The sequence below is a fragment of the Medicago sativa genome, chromosome 2, assembly GCF_051527215.1.
Source record: "Medicago sativa cultivar Bolivia chromosome 2, Bolivia_mono, whole genome shotgun sequence".
Taxonomy (NCBI): Eukaryota; Viridiplantae; Streptophyta; class Magnoliopsida; order Fabales; family Fabaceae; genus Medicago; species Medicago sativa.
This window is the reverse complement of record NC_140750.1, coordinates 20,440,409-20,467,135: the sequence shown is the minus strand read 5'-3', so window position 1 is coordinate 20,467,135 and position 26,727 is coordinate 20,440,409. Positions and strand designations below refer to the sequence as shown.

Sequence of the window (26,727 nt, the reverse complement as noted above, 5' to 3'; positions counted from 1 at the left end):
TCAACTACTAATGATTTGCACGTGATTAGTAGTGTATATTTTTGTTTCCAAGAATAATTTGTCTTTGGGTCAAAATTTTAACATTCATTCATAAATTCAAGCAGATATGTTTTGTGGTGAAAATTAAATTCAAGCAGATTACGACAAAGCAAACGAATCTCCTTAAAAAAAAAAAACGACAAAGCAAATGGAATAACGTAACATCATAAAATTAATGCCCCGTTGTGGTCGTAGGTGGTCCGATTTGAACCATATATTAATTCCTTATATATTTTTTGGAAAAACATCTTAATTTCATATATAGAAGTCCATTTAGCCGTCTTCAATCCACTCATCAGCCATTGAAATTGAAAATAAAGGAATAATCAAGTTTAATTTAAACATAAAACAAAACTATAGTAAATCTCAATACTCTACGTATTTCCTAAACAACTTCTAGATTGCACGAAAAGTTTAAACAACAAAAATAATTAAATCAAGTCCATCTACATCCACACTATTTTATTTTCTTAAAATAGATTGTCGTTTTTATTATTGAAATAATGAAAAACAAACCAATATTTTTTTAGAAATATATCTTAATTAGGATCTTTCACTCCTCAATAAGTCATCTCTACAAATTAATTTAGATTATTTGAGTACACTCTACCACTAAGTTTTACTTAGAAGTTAGATATTTAGTCCCACCTAACGTGCTCTGTCCTTCGCAAAAAATGTATTATAGGAAAAATTGATTTATGGTTTTCCTCAATAAATCCATTATGTTTTTTTTTTTTTTTTAAAGCAATAAGCTTATAGCTTTTCATTATTAATCAAGGTAGAAATACAATGAGGAGTGTTATGATATATATGGAGACTAGCATTGTGTGGTGCTTCCTTAGCTAAACTATGGGCAACACCATTGGTTTGTTTCCTAATGAACTTCACATCTGAATTCGTTAATTCAGAATCTAACAACTGTCTACAATCATTGATAATTGCCATGAAATCAGAGACACCATCTTTTCCACATATGCTATCTGCCACAACTTTAGAGTCTGTTTCAAAATCCATGTTGATCAGGTTGAGCTCTATCACCCACTTCATTGCAGATAAAAGGCCTAAGGCTTCACCCATGTCAACATTGAGTATGGGAACCTGCCATTCGGTTTTGGCTATAACAAAGTTTCCTCCATCGTCTCAAATACAGGCTCCAAAACCCACTTTGTTAAGTGAAGCGGAGAAAGATGCATCAACATTGCACTTATATCTTCCTTCTGCTGGCTTGGTCCATTTGGCAGTCTCACTTTGCAAATTATTTAAAGGGCCGTGATTCCTTACTTCTTGTGCGTTCTTCCAACTATTCAAAAAAGTCTCGGCTCGGTCCACAATATGTTGAATTGTTTCCACAACATTGTTCCAAACCATATTGTTTCTATGCTTCCATATGCTCCATAACATAACCCCAAACCTTTGTTGTTGTGGATTATCGAGATGTTGAAGAATGGCATAAATCAGTTATGTGCATGTAAAGGTGGGTAGCTAAACTTGTTGAATAATATGCCACATGCCTACACGTTGCCAGCATCCTATGCTCTTGCTGCATTCGAAAAACAAATGTATTCCATCCTCTGCAGATGTATCACATATGGCACAATTGATGGGACAATCTATCCCTCGTGCATTCAGTCTAGAACAGGTTGGTAAACAGTTGCGACAAACACGCCAAATAAAATTCTTTACCTTTGGGGGGAGTTTGAGTTTCCAAATAGCATTCCATTGCCCCGATATTCTGTGTTACAGCATGGTATCATCATTATTAATGATGTCCCGATATGCACTACGCACTGAATAAATTCCATTTTTCTCAAACCTCCAAGTAGCTTTATCCACATGAACAGAAGGAATAAGAGGTGTACATAAAATTTGAGTTGCCGTATCAGCATCAAAGAGAAAATGGATAAAATTTTCATTCCACTTCTTAGTGTTTGGCTTAAACAAGTGAGCAACGGTTAGTGCATCCCACATGTCCTGCACTTCCGTGAGAGGGGATAAGCGAATAGGGTCCTTTAACCATGGTTGATTCCAAACCGAAATAGACTCTCCCGTTCCTATACTCCATTTGAGACCTCTACTTACCACTTCTCTTGCGTTCCATAGGCTTCTCCACACATAACTTGGATTATGTCATATCGGAGCACTAAAGTAGTCACCATGCGGGAAATATTTAGCTTTGAGTATCCTGGTAACAAGTGATTCAGGGTTGGTGATCAATTCCCAAGCCTGCTTTCCGATCATGGCTAAATTGAAGGCTTTGAGACTTTTGAAACCCATTCCTCCGAAAACCTTAGGAACAGAAAGTCGTTCCCAAGATAACCAATGCATACCCCTTGAGTTTGTACCAAAAAGCATTTAACATCTTCTCAATTTCGTTAATCAAAGTACCTGGTAGCAAGAAAATGCTCATCACATACAAAGGTATGAATTGCAAAACTGATTTTATAAGAATTTCTCTTCCCGCTTGCGAGAGACATCGACTGCTCCACGAATTTATTCTATTCAAAATTCGATCCTTAACAAACTTGAAAGTTGCTTTTTTACTTATGCCAATCATTGACGGTAAACCCAGGTACTTGCCAGTGCCAAGGACTTGCTTCACCCCAAGAATATTTGCTATACATTCTTGACAATCTGGTAGTGTGTTTCTGCTACAATACATTTCTGATTTTTGTAGATTGATCGCTTGCCCTGAAGCAGTCTCATAAACAGTTAAGATATTCTTCATTTCCATGGCTTCCTGTTTGCTTGCTCCAAAGAAGAAAAAGCAGTCATCTGCGAAAAGTAAATGTGAAACTGTGGGGGCACCTCTGCAAATGCGAGTTCCATTAATGACTCCTCTCAGTTCAGCATCACTAATAAGAGCCGACAATCCCTCAGCACAAATAATAAACAGGTAGGGTGATAAAGGGTCTCCTTGTCGTAAACCGCGACCTGGAACAAGAGGCCCAACTTGCGTGCCATTAACCAAAATTGTGTGGTCAACTGTTTCGATACAAAGCATAATCCATTGAACCCATCTCGAAGAGAAACCCATCTGAATCATAACATCACGGAGGTATTCCCAATCCAGTCTGTCATAGGCCTTGCTAATATCCAATTTAAGAGCTACCTCACATTGTGTTCCTTTTGTCTTAGCTTTCATATGGTGGATAATTTCAATGGCTACAAGAGCATTATCAAGAATAGACCTTCCTGGCACAAAAGCAGACTGAGAAGCAGAAATGCATTTATCCAGAACACATTTAAGTCGATTTGCAAGAACCTTTGCCACAATTTTGTAAGCTACGTTGCACAACGCAATATGTCGCCAGTCTTTCATTGATTTCTGTGAATCCCCCTTCGGAATAAGAGAAATGTTTGCTGAATTTAAGTGAGGGGGAAAGACACCATTAGCGAGCCAAGAACAACCTGCCTGATAGATCTCTGAACCGCACATATCCCAGAAGTGATGATAAAATCCAGGATTGAAGCCGTCTGGCCCTGGGCATTTATCTGCTTGCATGGAAAAGGCAGCCAATCGAAATTCTTCAAAAGTAAAAGCATCAGTTAGATAAAGGTTGTCCTCAACTGTGATTGAAGCATTTATTTTTGATATAACAGTATCACTAGAACTCGGCAGCTTTGTGAAGAGATGTGAGAAGTAATCTCGGGCAATGGACTGAAAATGTTCTTCTTTGCGGCATACCGTACCATTTGAGTCTTCAAGATGTTCAATTCTATTGATTTTTCGTCTAGAAGTGGTTGCGGCGTGGAAGAATTTGGTATTTAGGTCCCCATCACGATACCAGAACGTCTTGGCCCTTTGCTTCCAATATAAATCATCTTGCACAAGTAGCCTATCTAACCGTTTCCGAAGCGCCGAATATTGGTTCAGATTTGAAGCTGTAACATTTGTTCTAATCCGATCAAGTTGCTTCCTTGCTTGACTGATATCATGCTGTAACTTATTATTATTCCTGCTCCATTGTACGAGATCATTTGCACAATTACTCAACTTCTGTGTGATGCTGCTGTCATTATAACTGCGCCATTGTTGCCTTACTAAATTGCTAAAATCCGATTCTGCAAGCCAGACATTCTCAAACTTAAAACGATGTGTACTCCTTTGAGGGTTGATTTGTGGTTTGCAAGTGAGCCAAATAGGATAGTGATCAGACGATGAAGCGGTCAGACATTCTAGAGTAGCATTCGGGAACAAATTGCACCAGTTAGAAGACACAAGAGCTCGGTCTAATTTTTCTTCAACAGCCCTTGTTGTACCCAAGCTTTTAAACCATGTAAATTCATACCCACTCATATTCAAATCAATCGAACCAGCATCCAAAACTGCTTGGCGAAAACCGCGTATTAGAGAAGGAGCTCTCTCTGATCTACCTTTCTTTTCTTCAGATGACAGGATGTCGTTAAAATCTCCAAAGACACACCAAGGTAAAGAGGATAATTGTGATAGGTTCCGGAGTAAATTCCATGATTTTTTTCTTCTTCCTCTTTCAGGCATTCCATAAAAACCAGTTAACCGCCACTTTCGATTTAATTGATCATCCACTTCTATATCAATGTGGTTTTGAGAAAAATTTGTGATAGTGCAGTCTACTGATTTTTTTCCATAAGAAAGTTAAACCTCCTCCTCTACCAATTCTATTAACAGTAAAGCAAGAATCGAAAGACAAAATATACTTTAATTCTTCAATTTTAGTTAGAGCTGCCATTGTCTCAGACAGAAATATTCCTTCCGGTTTGTAGGTCCGGATGAGGTATTTGAGATTAGGAACTGTGCTCGGGCTGCCTAAACCCCGACAGTTCCATGATATAAAACTCATTTATCTCGGCGGGCCTGATTTTCAGTACCTGCCGTTACATTAGAATTTGCTGCCGAAACAGACTCATGCATTACAACATCAGAAACTTCTATAGAAGAACTATTATCTGTCCTATTCAGATCAGTGACAGTCTCCGCATTTTGTCTTGCTGAAGTGCAATCTTCGCTTTCTTCCAACCTTAGACGCTTTAGTTGCTTCGGGCCATCAGGCTTGTTAATCTGCAGCACGCCATTACCATTCACCGTAGGTTCAGCTCCTATAGGCAAACCTGTATGCAGTATGCAGGCTAGGGAAGCAGCTAATTGAGAAATAGGCTGATGTTCATTCACATTCTTTTCAGATTCCACATTAGTGTTCATCGCAGCTTCAATCATTACCGGGTTTTTAAGCCAAGCCTCTTGTATTAGTCGCGCAATTCGTGCCTCATCTCCTTCTTCCAGCAGAGTTTCCTGAGTTGTGGGACCTGCAATCTGCAAACTGTTGTTCAGAATTGTTTCGGAACCAACCGGTTGAGCAGCGTCTGGTGTATTGCCAACACTCTCAACATTAAAGTGCACCCATTCAGTTGAGTCAAGTAAAGCACCAATGTGTCTGTAAAAGACAAGTCCTCTAGTGACCATATCCCTTCCAATTTTAACTCTACCAAAAACACGATGTAAGTTAGAGCATTCAGCAGCACAAGCCCAATCCCTCCTTCCACTATTCCTCCCATCATGCAGCCACGGATTTTCAACCATACCTCCCTCTGATTTTCAACCAAAAAGAATCTTGTGTAAGACTATACGCTAACCAATCTGCACTTCTGTTTCCTTCACGCAAAGTATGATTTATTTGAACCTCGTCAGGAAGTTTAATGAGATCTCGGATTCGACGAATCAAAACGGGGATAGCCCCATTAATCTTGCAATTTCTCGTTACCATGTCCACTAGCAGCTTGGAGTCACTTTCCACAATGAGTTGCGAAAAACCTTGTCTTCTGGCTATCCTTAGGCCCTCATACATGCCCCACATCTCAGCATAAAGAACATCACATGTTCCAATCTTCCAAACGTAACCTTTTAGCCACTGACCGTTGGAGTCTCGAATAAGGCCCCCACAGCCTGCGATGTCCACTGACTCTTTATAAGCTCCATCACAATTCAGTTTCACCCAATCTCCATGTGTTCTCTTCCAGCCGATGTAGATAGTGTCAAAATTTTGTGACACTTGCGGCGGTTGAGGATGTTCTCCCCTTCCAATGACTTGGACAAGTTCAAAAATGATACGGATATGATCAATAGACCGATGAAAGTCCTCCTCAAAGATAGATTTGTTCCTCCACTTCCAAAGATTCCAACATGTCACTAGAAACATAGTTCGCTATTCCTTATTATTTGAAAAATATATTTTTGTTGTTGTTAACATGTTATACTATATATAAAGAAAATATGCCGTTTTAGGTTGACTTCTTCTGCTTTCGGTTATACCTTTAAGCAAATGTTATACTATATATAAAGAAAATATGCCGTTTTAGGTTGACTTCTTCTGCTTTCGGTTATACCTTTAAGCAAATTTGACTATTAGAATGTTATTAAAAAATATAAGAATTTATATTATATTTGTTATATTGTTAAATAGATAAGTATAATTTGTTACAATATAAAAATATAAAATAGCTATTATCAATCAAAATAAGACAATTTTAATAAAAATTTCATAAAAACTACCGTTTGTAATTTATACACATTTTTGTAATGAGACACGGACAGACGCTGCTAAACATATAAATTAAATTAAATAATGTATAAAAATGAATTACTTAGAAAGAAAGGGAAAAAAAAAAAGGTTAGGAGGCCAGTGAAGAAATCAAACTTGGCTTGGCACTAGTTTGACGTTGTTCATAAACAATCACAGTTCAACTTTAACAACGTATTTTCCTATTCTCACGAAAACTAGCGCTATTCCTCTGTATCCTTCTCTTTTTATCTCTCTCTGAATTCGGATCCAAATCCATCAAACGACATCGTTTTATCTTCTAACCGTCGATTTCAACTCCGATGATGACGACGGAGAAGTTAATGTCCACCGGCGGTCCCCGCTACGTTCAAATGAGATCGTCTCCGCCATCGTCTCCTGCTCCTCCTCCGACTGCGTCGGAGATTACGTCACTTCCGTCTTTTCGTCACTCCGGCGGTGAGGCTTGTCGGATTTTCGATGAATTGCCGAAAGCTACAATCGTTTCCGTTTCTCGTCCTGATGCTAGTGATATTAGTCCTATGCAACTTTCTTATACGATTCAGGTTCAGTATAAACAGGTAAGAGAATCGATTTTTGTGATTTTGTTGGATTGTGATTGTGTTGAATTGTTCAAAATTGATGTTATGATTGAAGTGAATTGCGTGAATTATAAGCGAGGGGAATCATAGGGAATTGAATTGTATATTTGAAAATTAGTTAATGGAAGTGATTGAATATAATCACATGTATCAGTGTCGCTTATTGTCAGTGTTACCTGTTAGACACAAACACTGGAAGTAATTGAATATAATCACATGTATCAGTGCTGTGTTTGACACCAAACACTGATACACGCCGCCGAATATGCCTTTGATTAGAAGTGTCAGTGCTACATAGTAGTATTTATGTGTGTATATATGTTTATGGCTTTATGCAATTTTGCATGTGTCTATTAGGTAAATTTACATGATGCAATTGTTCACGTATTATTTGTGTTTTCCAAAGGGCTGCTACTTTACTTAGGGTGTGTTTGGGATGGGATTTTGAAGGGGATGGGAGAATTGTTTTTCTTTTCTAAATTAAGCAAGTTGTGAAATGTTTCTAAAAATGAATGCTTGTTGGGGAGTCCGGGGAGCGGCAATGGGATAAACGTCGAGGTCCTGTTTAAGAGACTTAGACACCACATATCTTCACCCCAAACCTTAAGGCAATGGGTATATGGGTCTCATCTCTTATGTATCCAACTTTCCTCCATTCCTAGTCGATGTGGGACATAATGACTCACACTTGAACCCCAACAATCGCCCCCTCAACTGTGAGTCACCCACATTACTAGCCTGATCCACACTAGGATCCCGCTCCCGCTCCCCCACCGAGCTTAACCAGGGCATTGATACCAGTTGTCGGGGAGTCCGAGGAGCACCGGGAGCGGCAATGGGATAAACGTCCAGGACCTTTAAGAGACTTAGACACCACATCTCCACCCAAAACTTTAAGGCAATGGGTATATGGGTCTCCTCTATATATATATATATATATATATATATATATATATATATATATATATATATATATATATATCCAACGTTTCATCTATTCCCAGTCGATGTGGGACATAATCACTCACACTTGAAACCCAACAATTGAAAGGTTGAAATGTTATATGATAAAATGTATTTTACAATATAAACCTTGCCGTCCAAAACCTTCCCCTCTGAAAATCCCTCCCAAAGGACCCAAACAGACCCTTAGTTTTAGCTTTGGTCTTCTCTGTTTGAGAGGGTTTTGGAGGGAAAGCGTCCGTTGTTTCTAGTAAATACTCTCTAATTTAAGAAATTTATAGAATGAAAGGAGTATGATGGTAGATTATCTAACCCCCAGGGGTTGGCCTGGTGGTGTGGGCCTGGGACCTTGGACTGTGTTCCTCTCTAGGTCTCTGGTTCGAATCCTCCAGGTGCTAGCAATTCTTGTGTTGAGCCAGTCCATATAGAGCAAAGCACTGGCTTCAATTGGACCACCCACTAGTAGACGGTGGGATTGGTCCCCTGGATTAATCGGTCCTTGGGCCGGATACCGAGTTTCCAAAAAAAACAGATGGTGGATTATCTTCAAGTCTAATATTTAAATCCTTTGTTTATTTTTATAAATATTATATAAATCTCCTGATACAATAAAATATGAAAATTTGACCCTCTCGTTTTTTCCTCTGAATCCTCCATCCAAACATGCACTCAATTTAATTTTACATTCCTCAAATAAGAATCTCTGCTTTTACACATGCTTGTTGGGAATTCACAATTTGCTCTGTAGTTGGTTAGAGTCTTTAAACTTGAAGTACGCGTAGAAATTTTTATTATGGAAAACAAACAACATATAACTGGAGCGGAACAATATTTTTATACATGCATTGTCATTGTCCATTTCATCCTGTTTTCCTTCATACTGGAGTATACTCACATCTCCTGTTTTATTTCCAGTTCAAGTGGGAGCTAGTGAAGAAAGCTCATCAAGTATTTATTTTGCATTTTGCATTAAAAAAGCGTGCCTTTATTGAGGAAATTCACGAGAAGCAAGAGCAGGTAAGCAATGTTGTTTATACTGATTTTCATATGATCACTTATATTTAAATGGTTTTTGTACATTTTTTTTTTTGTTTGTATTATTTGATGATATCATGCATATGTAGCAAAGTTTGGATTTTAATATAATGTTCACTGAAACCTTATATTAAAGGTTAAAGAATGGCTTCAAAATCTAGGAATTGGAGAACACACTACTATGGAGCAAGTTGAGGATGACGGTGACGATGATACAGTTCCTTTACAAACTGATGAAAGTGTTAGAAACAGGTGATATCCAATATGAAAATTTTATTTGAGCTCTCTTGCAATTAAAATGTGTTAATCTGTGGTCATAATTTCTTATAAGTTGGATTTTGCTACAGAGATGTTCCATCTAGTGCTGCTCTACCAATTATACGGCCAGCTTTAGGAAGACAACATTCTATTGCAGACAGGGCAAAAACTGCAATGCAAGGGTATCTGAATCACTTTTTGGGAAATATTAGTATTGTTAACTCTCCTGAGGTATGCTTTCTGCATGAGTTTTTGAAAATAGATATCTATTATCTTAGATAGGTATATTCTTTTTATACAATTTTTAATTCACTACCATGGTTTAACCGATATTAATTTTTTCGTTATTGACTAGATCAAGACATTGGTCACTAATTGGGCTAGAGAGTCACTAGTTAAATTGGTATATTAAATAATTTCAAAATAATATATAACCTATAAATTCATTCACGGAAAATTTAGATCATACTTTAATATACATTCACAATTTTTTAGCTTCATGGTTCTAACCTAGAATATCATTTATAACAACAATTAGAATTTCTTTTTTAATAATGAACAATCAGCCCTTTTAAGAGAGTAGGTAACTTAATAAAATGAATGATCATTAACAAAGTTTTATAATTTCATAGATGTTTTTATCACTTTACCTCCATGATGATGCAAACCTATTCAAAAAAATAAAGAAAAGTTGCAAATGATAAAAGGATGACTCGCTGAATTTTACACAAAATTAGTCGGAGTCAAACCACTTTTCACCTAGTGTCGTGCATTTTTGTTCTTGTTAGTGTTTCAGATCGGTCATATGGCTAGTTTATGGTTAGGTCAGTCAAACCGTCCGATCCATGCTGGTTTTTGAACGCGGGTTCAATTATGTCAGACATTTCTGTTGTACATTAAATTATATGGTTTGATATTAAGCAAGGACAATTCAATATTTTGTTAATTTAACAATGCAATGAATGCAATTTGCATCAATCTGGCGTTGATTATACCGCTGGTGATGACAAATTGTATTGTATGCATTGATTCCTTGATGTCAAGGTTTGCAAATGTTGGTCTAACTAATGAATATACTGGCTGTACAAACCATTTATCATGCAAAGCATACACATTGGTTGACATTTAGCCTTGATAAAGGATTTTTTTTTAAAAGGAAAGTAGAGCCATGTGTTTTGCTGGCACCAGTATAACTTAATTTTGGATATTAGTTTCATTATAAAGGCAGCCAGATTCCTGAGGATCCTACTATTGTGTGGTGGGGATGGTTGGATGTACACTTCTTACCCGCCATAAGATGGCTTTTCCATGGCCAAAGTCCATTTACCCCCTGTTAAATTGTAAATCATATAAATTTGCCTCGACAATGTACCCTTGCACTTGAAGTCCATGCTTCTGATTATGGGATTTTGTAGAGACAGCCAACTTCATGAATCTGTTTTAACTTTCACATAAGACCACCATGGTTCTGGTCACGAAAATGACCTTTCCACGCACAGGGCGATGGTTGCTTATGATTGATCCTTCTCAGACACTACAATGGTTGGACTTTTAGTCTCGTGGACTTGGCTGCCCAGTGCCCCGTTAGGCTTGAAATTTAGTGAATTGTTGACACTTCTTTTGGCCACTATATACAAGTAAATGTAATACGTTATATGACATTGACCTTGGAATTTGTACATATTTCCAGTCGAAGTCCATGACTATTTACATTCTGTTATTAGCTGTTTTTTGGATGTTTGTTGAATTTTTGTTTAATCATGACCCCTAGACAATTTGTTTACAATAAGCAATTGTATGCAGGTTTGCAAGTTTTTGGAGGTGTCAATGTTATCTTTTTCACCTGAATATGGCCCTAAGCTGAAGGAAGAATCTGTGATGGTGAAGCATCTGGCTAAAATTATAAAGGATGATGACTCCAGAAAGTGTTGTTCTTACTGCTTTAACTTTTGTAATGATAATTGGCAAAAGGTAATAAATATTTTATTTAAGTTGGTTACCATGCTTCATTTATCTTGATTTCTCTTGATACATGAAAAAGCTAAATATTTGTATGTGCGGCAATTATGCACTGCTTAGGAAGTCAGATGCAATATATATATATTTCATCTGTGTGGTGTGAGAAATCACTCGTGGAAGCTTGTAAAGCATCACCAAATACTACCAAACATAGTGCATCAAATGCAAGTTTAACAAGAGACACGTAATCCTTAACTTAGAAGTAAAAATTTGGAGAAGCATACAACACCGTCAGTCTCATATTTTACATATCTTGGGTCGATCGTACAAAATGACGGAGAGATAATAATAGATGTCAACCATATGATCTGAATAGGGTGGATGAAATGCAAGGAAGTTTCCTTTCTCATTTGATTTAAAAGTACACTCAAGCTTAAATTTAAATTTGACCGCTCAGCTGTAAGACTAGTATTGTTGTATGGGATTGGATGTTTGTGATGAATTGCCAACAAGAAAGTATTTTCGGTGTGTAGGGATTAGTGGTTACACAAGATTAGATTAGGAATACAATTATTAGAGAAAGAATGCTACTATAGTAAAAAGAACGGAAGAATCTCGCCTTACTTTGTTCGTCTCCCTTCTCACACTTGTAAAATTGAATGACAATTTTTACCATGATAACATATTTTTTAAGTTTCTCAAATATAAGAGATGTGATTTTGGAAGTGGCCCATTTTACGAAGTTAAACAGACATTTTTCTGACTTTTTTACAAATTCAATAATTTTTAAAATACACTACTCGGCTTATAAAAAATAAATAAATACACTACTCGGTAGTTGGGGATAGTGTAAATTGAGATAGATAGGGAAGTTCGACCTGTGCAGTAACATAGATTATTTATGTTGGATCGATATACAGAATTTAGGGCAATATATGCTACAAACTTCGGCAGTGATACATACTGCCTACTGATGGGGGCATTATTGGCGGAAGAAACTAAATCTAGGCCTTGCAAGTGAAATATTTGATCCCTTACCAACTGAAACCAACCCTCATTGACATTTTAAGTATTTACCTGACTTTGTATTTCTCCAGACAATCTGGTATTATGTCCCGGAAATTTAGCGGTATCATTTTAATTCTGGTCTAGTAGCTTTTATTATTTCGGTTTAACTTCAGGGTTATCACTTTCCTGTTTGTGTACAGGTGTGGGCCGTACTGAAACCTGGATTCTTGGCATTGCTGGCACATCCTTTTGCTACACAGCCTTTGGACATTATTGTTTTTGATGTACTGCCCGCCTTAGATGCCAATGGGAATGGCCGTTTATCGTTAGCAGTTGAAATGAAGGAACGAAATCCTTTACGGCATTCGTTCAAGGTATTTATTGTTTCTTCGTAGTCTTGAGCTTGTGCTTAAAAGGTTTTAGTACCAAATGTTATTGTGTCTACCATATCGAAATTCTTGAAATATTTTCAGAACATCATTTTGGTTTGATCCCCTGTTTCAACGTGCAACAATTTTTGGGAGATTAGTGATACCAAACTGGTCCTCAAGTGATAAACTTGGTGGTGAACAGTATCATTTTGATCCCAGAAAACTGTAATTTTGGGACTTTTAATATAAAGAACTACCATTTTGAGGACAAAATGGATCAAATAATCATTTGAAGACAATTGCTGTTCCAAATTTTTTTCAAGGACCAAATCAAGTGTTGTTCTAATATTTTTTCTAGTTACTACTTCCGTTCCTTTTTAATTGTCATTTTTGACATTTTACAAAACCAAGACAATCAATAAATGTTACTACTTTTGATACAATAATTTACTACTTTTACTATGATAGCCTTATTCATTTAATATTTCATGTCATATATTTCTCTCTCCGCAATAAATAACTAAGGGTAATATTCATAAAACAACATTTAATGTTGTAATGAACTTTGAAAGTGACAGTTAAATTGGAACAAAAATGTTCTCCAAAAGAGACACTTAAAAAGAAACGGAAGGAGTATTAGCTTACTTGCGGATGTTATCTGATATATGGTGATGACATACAGAGAGATATACTTTGTTAACACTTAATTGAATATTTTAGGTGACTTGCGGAATCCGAAGTATTAGAATTAGAGCTAAAAGTAGTAATAAAGTGAAAGATTGGGTCGCTGCAATTAATGATGTTGGACTAAGACCTCCTGAAGGCTGGTGTCATCCTCATCGCTATGGTTCTTTTGCTCCTCCAAGAGGCTTAGTTGAAGATGACAGTCAAGCCCAGTGGTTTGTAGATGGGCAAGCAGCATTTGAGGTCATGGCTTCTTCAATTGAGGATGCCAAATCTGAGGTTTGTTTTTTCAGTGCCATAACAGTCAAGGCCACTTTCATGATAGTTTATTTTTGTCAAAATTGACAATAATGGTTGTTTTCAAATTGTTTTGTTAATGGTCGAAAGATTCATGCAGATATTTATCTGTGGGTGGTGGTTGTGCCCAGAACTGTATCTACGGCGACCTTTCCAGACTCATGCTTCTTCAAGGCTTGATAATCTGTTGGAAGCAAAAGCTAAGGAAGGGGTTCAGGTAACTTTTAATTGGAACTCTTCTTACAACGTGTCTTTTCAATTTTATCCAAGACACCAATTTACTGAATTACCTTTATCATCTACTTGTTGAAAATTTATATTGTGAAGAGATAATTATGGCCATCCCAAATAAGTTAAGTATAATGTTACTGTTGGTTTTCAGTTTTCTTAGTTTTCTGTGTTTTTTGCTGTGTTAATGGCCTATTTTATATTCCTCAGATAATAATGACTACTTTTTCCCTTCTATTGTTCCTAAATTCATTTTCTGTTACAAAGTGTCTTCTATCTAATTTTGGCTTTTGACCCAAGATATGGTCCGACATGAATCCAATGGCATGGTTGAAAGACTAACCCAATATGGTCCTATAGATATGTCTGTTTTTATGTGTATGGCTAGAGGATTTGAACATGAGTATCTCCCTTTGTAGTATGTATTCATTGATTGTGGGGAATTTGTATTAATTTATTGTACATAACATGAGTATCTCCCTTTGTAGTATGTATTCATTGATTGTGGGGAATTTGTATTAATTTATTGTACATTGGCCTATAGTTTGATGTAGGTATAACCAAGTTAAATTTTTGTTTATTTTTCCTCTCTTTATTTTTCGGCTGCACACCTTAGTACGACAATTTTTCTCCTGGCAAAAATATTTGAGTCCTTGTTATGGCTATGACACAAGGACACTTAAAAAAGGGGTTGAGGCTGTGTAAGATATGTATATATTGAAGCTTTTTGAACAATGCGTGATGTTTAAAATCCTGACATGGTGCTTTAAATTAAGCTGTGTCACAGTATCCATGTTTATGTTGTGTGCCAAATGCTTGTCATTATTCATGAGTTTAGGTTCTTTGGGAGGAATGCCAGTTTGTTGGAATCTTTGAATTGTATAATTTGGACTTCCAGCTTACATTACACGGTTTAAAAAATTTCTGTTATTGAACTCCCCTCTCTTTTTAGAATCGGTGGCTCTTCAATATTTTTTTTGTTTGTTGAGTTATGATTACCACTGGTTGACGGTATACATAGAACTATATAAAGATAAATAAATTGAATTGTTTAATTACTTAATAGTTCACCAGTCCAGTCCACCTAAAAATCAATTTGTTATGAAGGTTCTAAGTTCATTGTATTCCACCTGGAATTGCTTTATTTCCAGTGAAGTGACAAGTTATGCATGAATGCTCTTTTTTTCTTTCTTTACAGATTTACATTCTTCTCTACAAAGAGGTGGCTCTTGCTTTGAAAATCAACAGTGTTTATAGCAAGAAAAAGCTTCTCAGCATTCATGAGAATGTGAGGGTATTACGCTATCCTGACCACTTTTCTACTGGTGTTTACCTGTGGTATGAAATCACCTAAAACTTTATTTGTCTTTGGTTTTATGAACGCGTGCATGTGTTATTAGAATATGAAAAATATCTCATAATATTTAGGTTGTGTCTTGGAGTACTTTTTAAATATCTTGCGTTATCTCTTAAGATTTGTTACCACACTTCTTTTATATTTGATGATCTGTTTTCTTATTAAATTAGGATTAGGAGTTTTGTAATTAGTAATTTAGTATGACTAATTTCCTTATCTAATTATGAGGAGTCTTGTATTACTATAAATAAGGTTTATTATTTTGTATCATCAAAGAATCAAGTTTCTTCTTTCTTGGTTATGCAACATTCAAACCAACACTTTACATGTTTCGTGGAGCTCATATTATAACTTTCTTTCCAAGTGTTTATTTGTAACAAGCTCAAAGCTCAGCGAGCTTTAGCTTGATTGAGGAGGATTGTTATTTGTTAGAGTGCTAGACAAATATCTCATAATATTTGAATTGTATCATTGAGTATTTTAGAAAATCTTAGATCGTCTCTTAAAATTAACTTATATATGTCTTTGTATTTTATGGTCCGTTTCCTTATTTACTTAAGATTAAATATTTTATAGTCCTGGTAAAATCATGACCATCCAACTTTAATCTCTAAAATACTTTTTTGTTTATTTTTCCCTCTCTATATTTAACAAAAACTGCTTGTTTTGGTTCCTTTGCAGGGACTGAGAATACAATTGTTGCATTTTATAGGCACTAAAAATCAACATAATTTTTACATGGACTAAACATGAATGATCATGATTTTATATGAACTAACAACATATTTAACCCTTCACTTTATTTAGGATTAAGATTTCAGTATTAGCATGAGTTGGGATTAGTGCTTAGTCTCTTGTATAATCAAAAACCATAATCCCCATTCAAAGTCATTCTCTTTTCGCTTCCTTCCTTCCTTCCTTGTTTAAAATCGTATAACTTCAATACACACACACCCACATGCACTTGTATGTTATGTGTCTGTGCCTTTGTGGGTATGCTGGTATGTGTGTGTGAGTTAGGCGTGTGCTATTTTCTGTATGTATCAATTTTGCCACACATTTGTGGTTTCTTATTTGTGCTTATGAATACACAGGTCACACCATGAAAAACTTGTCATTGTCGATAATCATATTTGCTTCATTGGAGGACTGGATTTATGCTTTGGTCGATACGACTCACCTGAGCATAAAGTGGGAGATGTCCCTCCGCAAATTTGGCCTGGAAAGGACTATTACAACCCAAGGTAAATTTTGTGAATAGAAAATAAAATCACACAAGCTTTATGTAAGAGTCTATCTGAACATGTTGTGTAATTGCTAACAGCTTCATTTTAATTTTAGAAAAAAGGCACTTCTTTTACTATTTTGAAGTGTTTGGAGAAATAATATAAATTTTGTACGTGACAGTAGAAGGCTAGATGCAAAGTATCTGCTGTTAAAGAAAAGGAATCGTTGCTTATGCTAAGGAGCTAAAACAAAAACCTGAAAAAAATGTATTTTTGAATGTAGTTGTTATTTCTGGTCTTGTCTTATATAAAAGGGTTTCTTGAAAATAAAAAAAATTCCCAGCAAGTCCCAACTGGCACCAAGTTTCTTTCTATTTGTCAAACTGGAATTACAATATATCAAGTATGAAGATACGAGGTAGTGTTAAAAAATTTGTCAGATTTCAGTTCATCATAAGGATCTAGCAATATTCTAACCTTGAGCTAGCTTTAGGGATTGAGTATGTTTCTCCAAATTTTTGGAATTAGAAATATTGGTTTTAAATATCTGAGATGAATGAGATTAAAAGGTTATGGGATTACCAATTTATTCAACAAAAAGCTATGCAGATGCTGTAAAGTGATGGAAGGCCTGATAACCTGCCCTTGGAATGCTCACACTGCCAACAAATGATGCTAACTCAGACTGAGCAGAACTAAATTTGCCTAGCAACACGTACCCAAGTGTCCCTGTTCATTATTGAACGAAAATCTGAGGTCTGCTAAACCACATCCTCACATTGTACACTAGTCAGACGAGAACAAATGATTTTGGTACTACCCAAGTCTTATAGGCGGCTCCTGCAGCCATTTCTGTAGTTGTAATGGTCAAAATACTTACATTGGTTAACTCTATAATCCGACAAGGGCTGAAGCAATAAGAGCGGTCTCAGAGGATTTCTCCTTATTGATTCTTCCGTATATTCGCAATATGCTACGATTAATAAGGGACATCAAAGGAGTTTTAACTTCTAAGTAGGCGGTCCAGGGTTTGAACCCTATAAAATAACATAACGACTAACTTATTAACATTTCTGATTTGTCTATTGAAAAAAAAAAAAAAAGAAGATATTCTAAAGAAAACTATTGCAGGCTTTGCAATTGGTATTCATTAGGATGTCACTCATCATTACATTGTCATAGACCAACTCTTGTTTAACATTATTCATATATTCATTTCATTTTCAAACTTGATAGGGAATCTGAACCAAATTCATGGGAAGATACAATGAAAGACGAATTGGAACGTGAAAAATATCCTCGTATGCCTTGGCATGATGTTCATTGTGCCCTTTGGGGACCACCTTGTCGTGACATAGCTAGACACTTTGTTCAACGATGGAATTATGCCAAGGTTAGACTTATTCTACCATTACATTTAAGTCTTGAGGCATTCTGATCCTTTTCCTGTGTTCCCGATATGAAATAATTTATTTATTTTTTACATCAGAGGAACAAAGCTCCGTATGAACAAACAATACCATTACTTATGCCTCAACATCACATGGTTATTCCTCATTACTTGGGAAGCAGTGAGATACCGATCGAAACTAAGAACACTGTCAATGATAGAGGCTTCAAGAGAGAAGATTCATTTTCCTCATCTTCCCAAGATCAAGATATTCCTCTACTCCTACCTCAAGAGCCGGGTGGGTTGGATTCTCCTACAGCAGACCGGAAACCAAATGGGCTAAGCTCCTTCCTACATCATGCTGACAAGTCAAGAAGGATCAGCAGTGGCCTTCCTTTCTCGTTTCGAAGGACCAAAGTAGCAGCAGTTGGTCCGGATACACCAATGAAAGGCTTTGTAGATGATCTTGACTCTGAGCAGTATCACGAGAAAATGCCTCATGATAGAGTGGCTCATGCCGATTCACAAAATACAGATCTTGAATGGTGGGATACACAAGAGCGGGGTGATCAGGGAGGTTTTGCTGATGAATCTGGACAAATTGGTCCTCGTGCTTCGTGCCGTTGTCAGGTACGTCGTTTTCTTAGTGCTGGAGTTTCACCGACCTACCTAATATAAATGCGTCTATTACTTATGGATTTGTTTTTTGTGTGATATACCTTTTATATCCCATCTCATCAAAAGGTTTTTTAAAGTGTAACAAATACTATTTTTGTCATTAGAAACTATTTATTGAGAGAAATCAGATATTTTATTGAAGTTCTTGCCTTTAATAATTTCTTTTTGTTATTTTCTTGTCCTGTTATTTTATTTTCTTACACTGGCCATTGTATTTTCTGCCATTGAAATAGATTTTAATTGATAGGTTATTAGGAGCGTCAGTCAGTGGTCGGCTGGAACAAGTCAAACTGAAGAAAGCATCCACAATGCTTATTGCTCTCTTATTGAGAAAGCTGAACACTTCATCTACATTGAGGTATTGAATAAACTTCTGCCTTTGATGTGATACAGTTTTAGAAGATTGATGGTTGTTGCAAATGGTCATACCAAAAGTGGTTTTTCCTTATTATTATTATGCTATTTGTATTGAAAGTTGAGGGTAATTTTGGAAAGAGAAAAAGGCAGCCCAAAAGAGTAAAAAACAAGTTATTTTCTTTATATATAGTATAGATAAAGCATGTATGGAAGCTGGCAATTAGATTGAGAATAAGAACAAAAGAGCAGGGTAATTATTTCTTGAATGACAATGACCGTATCAGTATTTACTTCAAAACTAAATTGCCATTGTTCTAAAAATTTTGAATATCGTGTGAGTTTCTGCATAGTAAGGGGTAGGAAAAAAACCAAAAAACCAAATCCAACTCTTGAACTGAACCGAACCAAACCAAAAAAAACTGAACCATTACTAACAATTCTCGAACTGAACTGAAATAGTTCGGTTCGATCCAAAACAGTTTGGTTCGATTCGTAGCAGTTCGGTTCGGAACAGTTCGGTTCGGTTTTAAAAATTCTAAAATTCGATTTCGTTTGGTTTTTTATACTTTTTCAACGATACCAATAATAATAAGTTCGGTTCGGAACAGTTCAGTTCGGTTTGGAACAGTCCGGTTCAGTTATTTTAAATTTAGCAAACAATCCAGTTCGGTTCGGTTCAGTTTTCATCCCGAACCGAACCTTGCCCACCCAAAGCCTTTGGCTCCAATATCTTTAGATGTCCTTCTTCAAGATGATAATTAAATTTCATGCTCAAATGATTTGGCATTTGTTATGCTACTTTATTTGCTTGCTTATGCAACTCATTTTTTATATTAATCCTAGGAAGAACTTAATCTCTATTCGACAATTGTACTGGGTTTACTTGTTATGGTTCTATATAGCCAAAATACATAATCTTCTTCAATATTATGATGATTACAGAAAGGGTTTGATCTTTCTTAATCTTAACTCGGCTTTGCTTATTATCTTTTTATGCTATAATTGGGTTTACTTGTTATTGGGTTTAATTGGGTTTACTGGGTTTACTTGTTACTAGTTTGATCTTTCTTTTTATGCAGATTTTTTTTTATTATTGAACAAACCAAACCAAGTTTAAGTTATAACCGGTTTTATATGGATTTATGTATTTAATTCTGTATTTGACTGTTTTAAACTTGTTTTGAAAGTTATCAAAAACCACATCAGTTTCAGATTTAAAAAGAGAAAAGTCTCGTACTTGAAAATATTTGGATCTTTTCTCTGCAATGCCTTAGTTTTTCAATAATGATTTCAATACTGCTACAACTTGTAATACACGTTGTGTGCTGCATTTCATGAACATTGTTGAACCAGGTTTGATGAAGCAATAATATATATTCTGCCCCTGCCCCCTTTAAATTTTTTTGCTTCTTAATTTTCAAGCTGATGTAAAAAAAATTCAAGCTTATAGGGATCTAGTTTTTTATCTCTTTCTAAATCTGTTCTTGACTTTCTCTGACTGTTCCATTTTATCTTTGGGAACTTGTTCCAGAACCAGTTTTTTATATCAGGTCTTTCTGGAGATGATATGATACGTAATCGTGTGTCACAAGCTTTATATCGGCGGATTATGCGAGCTCATAATGACAAAAAAACTTTCAGGGTTATAGTCGTCATACCGCTTCTGCCTGGCTTCCAGGTTCTAATTAATTTCTTTTTTCAAAAAGAGAAAGCATTGCTTTTGCATGAATTTTGGACTCACTTCTTTGTTATCTAGGGGGGACTTGATGATGCCGGTGCAGCATCTGTGAGAGCCATAATGCATTGGCAGTATCGAACCATTTGCAGAGGGCAGAATTCTATCTTACATAATCTTAATGACCTTCTCGGTTCAAAAATACATGACTACATCTCCTTTTATGGCCTGAGGAATTATGGTAGACTTTCTGATGGTGGTCCTGTGGCAACCAGCCAGGTATTTTTTTTTTTTTTTTTTATTATTATTTTTTTTTTACATCTATGGTCTTTTGCTTAAGTAGCTCTGGTCAGCTCAATGACATACAATTTTTTGCAGGTGTACGTTCACAGTAAAATCATGATTGTTGATGATTGTATAACTTTGATTGGATCTGCTAATATTAATGATAGGAGCTTACTTGGCTCCAGGGACTCTGAGGTACAGTTCTAAGTCTTCTTCCTTTCACATGCTGTAAAAGTTTGATCGGATTTTAAGGTTTTATTACTGATTCACTCTCACACACTGTCTCTTATTTCATGCGCCCTTCTAACAATTTTTTACCAATGGTAATTCTTATATCATAGAAGTAACTCAATTAATATCTAGTTAGCTTTCTCTCTTTTCTGCAAATTTAAGTATTTGTGTTCATAAATAACTTTGAATTTCTCGCATCATATTACCCCTATTTCATTTTGAGTGTCAAATAAAAAAATAAATAAATCAAATTGAGTGTTATTTTATCTTTTCAATGCGACATTAATTTTTTTCTCTTCAAATTTTCCCTCAAATAAATAGTGTGTGCATCACTCTCTAGTCATTATATTTGACTATGCCATATTTAATAATCGAATAGATAATAAGGACAATTCAGTAAACTTATTCCACTCATTAAGTCATTTACTGTTTTCTTAAATATTTGTGAAGAAACCTTAAACGACGCTCAATTAGTACTTTTACATGGGCATATGATAGAGACCCGAATAGGGGTCATAAAAGAAAAAGAGGGTATTATGTAAATAGAGAGTGTGGTGAGGATATATGGTAAATAAATAGTGGGCTAGGATGCTTAGTTGGTGGGTTTGTTATTAATTAGTAGTATTTATAGTGAGGTACGTGAATTGTAGTGATCATGCAAGATTATTGATGAAACCATTATGGTTAGGCACAAAATTTTCTCCATCTCGGAGGAGCTGGGGTCTAAGGTAGTTTGAGATTCATTCCCTTCTTCAACAATTTTACTTTCTTCATCAATCAAACACATTCTATTTTCGATTGTTTTATCTCTTCACTTAAATTCTGTTTATGAATTTCGGGTTCTAATCAGCATAACCCATTCATACATAATCAGTTTGTAAGGCGAAGAATGCTGCTCTTTATAAACTCTTTTCTGGACTTATCTCTTTTCAATGTGAGACTTGAGTGTTTTCCAGTACACCCTCTCACTCCCATCACTATTGGACTTGGTGCATGGATAATTTGGTAGTTGGTCCAAATGGATAGGCTCTGATACCATATTAGGTTTTCATATTGGGCCTAACTCATCCTTACGAAGCTGGCTTGTAAGGGGATTGGTGCCACTTTATCAATCTTTTGAAGCCTTGTCTCTTTTTAATGTGGGACTATGAGTTTTTTCTAATAATTAGTAATGGAGGGAGCATCAGTTTGACGTATTTGTAATGTTAACAAACTTTTAGGAGATACCTTAATATAAAGGGTCATGCTAACTTGTGCCCTTCGGGCACAAGTTAAGAAGCTAAAAATGGAATTAAAATATAACTTTTGTATTGAAAAGATAAAATTTTAATACATTGAATACACAAATTTTAAAATTTTAATACATTGAATACACAATTTCCCCAAGGGCACAAGTTAGCATTTTCCTAATATAAAACATGCAACTAGTGAAAGAATAATTTCAACTGACTAATAATCGTTACAGCCAACTTCCTTTTTCTCACCTTAAAAATTGTGTCATGGTTTTGCTTTTTCATACCAAGTGCTGTTAATTATAGTTTGCACATTTGGAAATATTTAATTGGGCTTTTTAAGTTGTATATGAATTCAATTCATAACTGTTGTGACCTTCTGTCCCTTTAACTGTCACACATATGGATTTCAGATTGGTGTAGTTATAGAAGACAAAGAGTTGATTGATTCTTATATGGATGGAAAGCCTTGGAAGGCAGGGAAATTTTCTTCGAGTCTCCGATTATCATTATGGTCTGAACACTTAGGTCTCCCGGCTGGAGAGGTTAGTGATTTTCCTTTTTTGGAGAGTAGTTGTTTCATGTGCCTGATTAGTAATGATTACTTTAATATATTTTACTCAGGTCAATCGAATAATGGACCCTGTTGTTGATTCTACATACAAGGATATTTGGATGACAATAGCAAAGGTAGTAATAATTTTTTTTTTTTTTTTGAGGGAAAAGTTAATAATAAATATTGTGTATATTTGCTACTAATTTGACTAGCAATAGATCTGTAATGAATCCTGGATCATGTATGGCAGGAGCTTTATAGTACTAAGTTCCCATTTTTTCACGGTGTTAAGTTATGTATTCTTTATAAAACAACTATTAAATGACCATTCCTTGCATAAAGCTCTTTCTTTTAAAGTAATTAATAATTAATTATTCTTTTAAAGTGTCAAGCAAGCAAGGACATTTTAGTGGCCTGGCCTCTACCCTTTTATTTGTACATTCTTTCCACTAAGTTTAGGATTGAGAACGAGTGTTGATTATAGCCTATAACATTTAGATTTTCCTGTTCATTCTGTGTCTGTATAAGTTTCTTTTCTGTTTTTCTTTTTTGGCTTTACCCACTTCAACTTTTCTTTTATTCCCAGCTTGGATATAAGATCATGAAAACTTCAACCCTTTTGCTGGAATTAAGCTAATTGTTGTTCTTCTGGAACGTAGGACCTACACACCAGGCCTTCATTTAAATGTTCTTTAAGGAAATGCCTATCAATTTCCATATGTTTTTTCCTACAATTCTGTGTAGGAAAGTAAGTTATATTGGTAGCCGAGTTCTTGTTACAGTGGATCGTCACAGGGCCCTATAACGCGACTCTCAAATCATCTAGAATAATCTTCAGCCACAGTAGTTCTTTTAGTTCTCGGCAAGCGCTCTCAATTCTATTTTTACTAATGATACCACATTCTGCTTCCGTCTCCCCTTTGTCACTAACTTGCAAGTTTTATATGGTTTAGTCATGTTAACAATTCAGATATACCGGTGCCATCTTTCCTTTCTTTTTATGCAATGTGAAATAAACAAGCAAACAAACATGTGTACATAAATTCTCTTACCTAATATTTTTCAGATTACTGAATACCTTATTAGATCTTATTGTTTCTGAATAACTGAACAACAAACAATACTTCAAACTAGTATACTGATTAATATCCTTGGATACATTTTACAGACAAATACAGCGATTTATCAGGATGTCTTTTCCTGTGTACCTAATGATCTGATACACACCAGGTATGTCGGTGTAATTGTTGTAATTTTTTTTCTTCTTATCTCTGAGCGAGTCTCTTCCGTTGTCTTGTCCTAACATACATTGTAAACCTTTTGTTTTTGCAGACTTGCTTTCAGACAATGTATGGCTTTATGGAAAGAGAAAATTGGACACACGACCATTGATTTAGGAATAGCCCCAGAAAAACTAGAATCCTATCACGATGGAGATATCAAGAACACTCCTCCTATGGAGAGATTAGCATTAGTAAAGGGTCATCTTGTTTCTTTTCCCTTGGAGTTCATGTGTCAAGAAAGTCTAAGACCTACATTCAATGAAGGCGAATACTATGCCGCTCAAGTTTTTCATTGAGTACGATGTCCATAGTCCAGTACACAATACGTCTTGATTTTTTTATACGGAAGGGATTTGTAATTATTACTTGCAGAGTTTCTTTTTATTACAATTCTGCAAATGAGTTGGGAAATTGGGGCATGGGGATCACGATGTGCAGAGAAGGACGCAGTTGGGAGGGAGAGAAAGGATGCTGGAGAGCAAGAGGGAAGTTAAGAGACAGACGAAGAGGATAGAGGTCGGAGATAAGTGAGTGCTTGAGAGATCCAAATCCTTATTCTTGTAAAGAATGTATTTATAACTGGTTCACTGTAAAAATCCAAAATCCATCAGTTCACATTTTATACGGGAAATAAATCAAATCAATAATATATGCCGATTACTTTCAATTATATTTCTGTCGTTTGTTCTGATCTTATTTTTCTTGCTCCTTTGGCGAGTGTTCAAAGATATCTCTCTAGTGCAGGTAATCCTAAATAAAAGAAACATATACAGACCCATTTGGGTTTGCCTGACGGTGTTGGCTTGAGATAGTGAAATGTGCTCCTCTCAAGGTCTCGGTTTGATTTTCCCCGATGTCAATTTTGTTGGGCCAGTTTATATAGAGTTTCGCGCTTTGCTCTGGTTTTAAATGGAACACCCTGCAAATGGATGGTGTGATTGGACTCCTTGAATTAGTTGCTCCTTACACCAAATACCGAGTTTTGAAAAAGAAAAGAAACATATATGCATTTTGTTATTACTGCTAGGATGGAAGTAAAAAAAAATACATAAAATAGAACGGTAGGCTTTGTTTCACACGTTCTTGCGTTTGAGCAGTCTCTTTGTTTGTGATTACTGATTATCCGTTTAATCAAACTTCTGTATAAGATACTTGTCAGTGTGGTACCATTTTTTTTTTTGGTTCTTCTCCTTTTCAGTAGAAATTGAACTCAATACATTTGTGACTAGTGATTTGAAGATTTTCTCAGCGAGGGAAATGCCAAATATTGTACTCACATTCCCAATATGCGAGGATGACTCATGAGAATTTTGTTAAATGATTTCTATCGATTATACCGGAGAATATTATAATTAAGTCATAAATGCAAGCATTTTTAATTACTATTGCCGCATAATTAAAATTTCTTTAATAATTCTGTGTAATAACTATTGTGTTGTGTCATATGTAATATATAATATGTAACCAAAAGAAAAAATTACATATAACCAATCAGATGTCTATCAATGACTTAGTCATAACATCTGTCATTTAAACATTTGTAAATTGGTGTATGTCATGATGTCTTTGATATGATAGTCATTCATTCTAAATTCTAATATACTAGATTTGAGATGATACACAAGAGACACTTTAATCTTCTAAAATGAACTATCGCTTTAGAGAGTAAATTAAGATATCCCAACCACTAAATTCAAACACTTAATGATATGTTAATCATAGATTATTCATAAACTGTACACATATCTTACTTTATCTTTTAAATTTAAAGCTAGGAGCAAATCTATGAAAATCTGTGTTTCACAGATGACACTTTATTTGCGATTAACCTGATTTTAATTTTTTAATGCAAAATGAATTAAAGATATGACCGGTTGGATTCTGAAGTAACCATGTGTCACATGGAACAAGGAAGAGTTAGCAACCTTGGTAATGGATAGATTGATTAGAAATGCACTCAAATGACATGCCACACGTGCAGTGTTAGGGAGAATCTTAACAAATGCAGCTCAAAAAAATAACGTGGCGAGTGAGCGCTTCTTGAAATTAGATTTGTCTTCCATTAGGCTCTTAAGTATTATTGTACAAAAAAAAAAAAAGGCTCGAAGTATTATTGTGGCACCTCTAAGAAAAAGTATTATTATGGCAAAGAACAAACCAAGAAAACAAGAGTTCGTGAGAATATGTTTTTGACAATCGTTAAAGTGGAGAAGGGTCACATGCGTCTATAATTGATCTATATACTAAAAAACTATTTAAAATGTTGAAGACAATTGACGTTTCCACGTTTATACGAAGTTTAGATTCTTCCATGTCCTTGGGATCGAGAGAATTGATTTGATTTTTCCACATCTTTGGGATCGAGAGAATTGATTTGATTGATGTTGATTCGAAAAAAAAAAAAGGTGATTATAATTTGAGTTTTGAGACATATTTATTTTCCTTGTTAAATAAAACTATCATTGATTAGATCACCGTTT

General features: G+C 35.4%; 2 protein-coding genes across 3 annotated transcripts; one reads left to right on the top strand and one right to left on the bottom strand.

Annotated features, from left to right (window-relative positions):
* Nucleotides 1-792: 792 nt before the first annotated feature.
* Nucleotides 793-1,116, bottom strand: LOC146945377 (uncharacterized). The gene has a single exon (XM_085748062.1). The coding sequence runs from the start codon at nucleotides 1,114-1,116 to the stop codon at nucleotides 793-795; it is 324 nt and encodes a 107-aa protein (XP_085604188.1).
* A 5,618-nt stretch (nucleotides 1,117-6,734) lies between these two features.
* Nucleotides 6,735-24,917, top strand: PLDP1 (phospholipase D P1). 2 transcript variants are annotated; one of them, XM_085743716.1, is made up of 20 exons: nucleotides 6,735-7,153; nucleotides 9,053-9,154; nucleotides 9,334-9,424; nucleotides 9,520-9,661; nucleotides 11,234-11,401; nucleotides 12,598-12,771; nucleotides 13,489-13,731; nucleotides 13,850-13,966; nucleotides 15,176-15,315; nucleotides 16,429-16,578; nucleotides 17,797-17,953; nucleotides 18,050-18,580; nucleotides 18,876-18,986; nucleotides 20,517-20,663; nucleotides 20,742-20,939; nucleotides 21,039-21,140; nucleotides 22,822-22,953; nucleotides 23,033-23,098; nucleotides 24,133-24,194; nucleotides 24,297-24,917. In XM_085743716.1, exons 3-20 carry the CDS (start codon nucleotides 9,354-9,356, stop codon nucleotides 24,541-24,543), a joined length of 2,958 nt encoding a protein of 985 aa, XP_085599842.1. In that variant the 5' UTR covers nucleotides 6,735-7,153; nucleotides 9,053-9,154; nucleotides 9,334-9,353; the 3' UTR covers nucleotides 24,544-24,917. The 2 variants fall into 2 exon arrangements, with proteins under 2 accessions (XP_085599842.1, XP_085599841.1); XM_085743715.1 differs by having other exon boundaries at nucleotides 9,309-9,424.
* The last annotated feature ends 1,810 nt before the right edge of the window (nucleotides 24,918-26,727 follow it).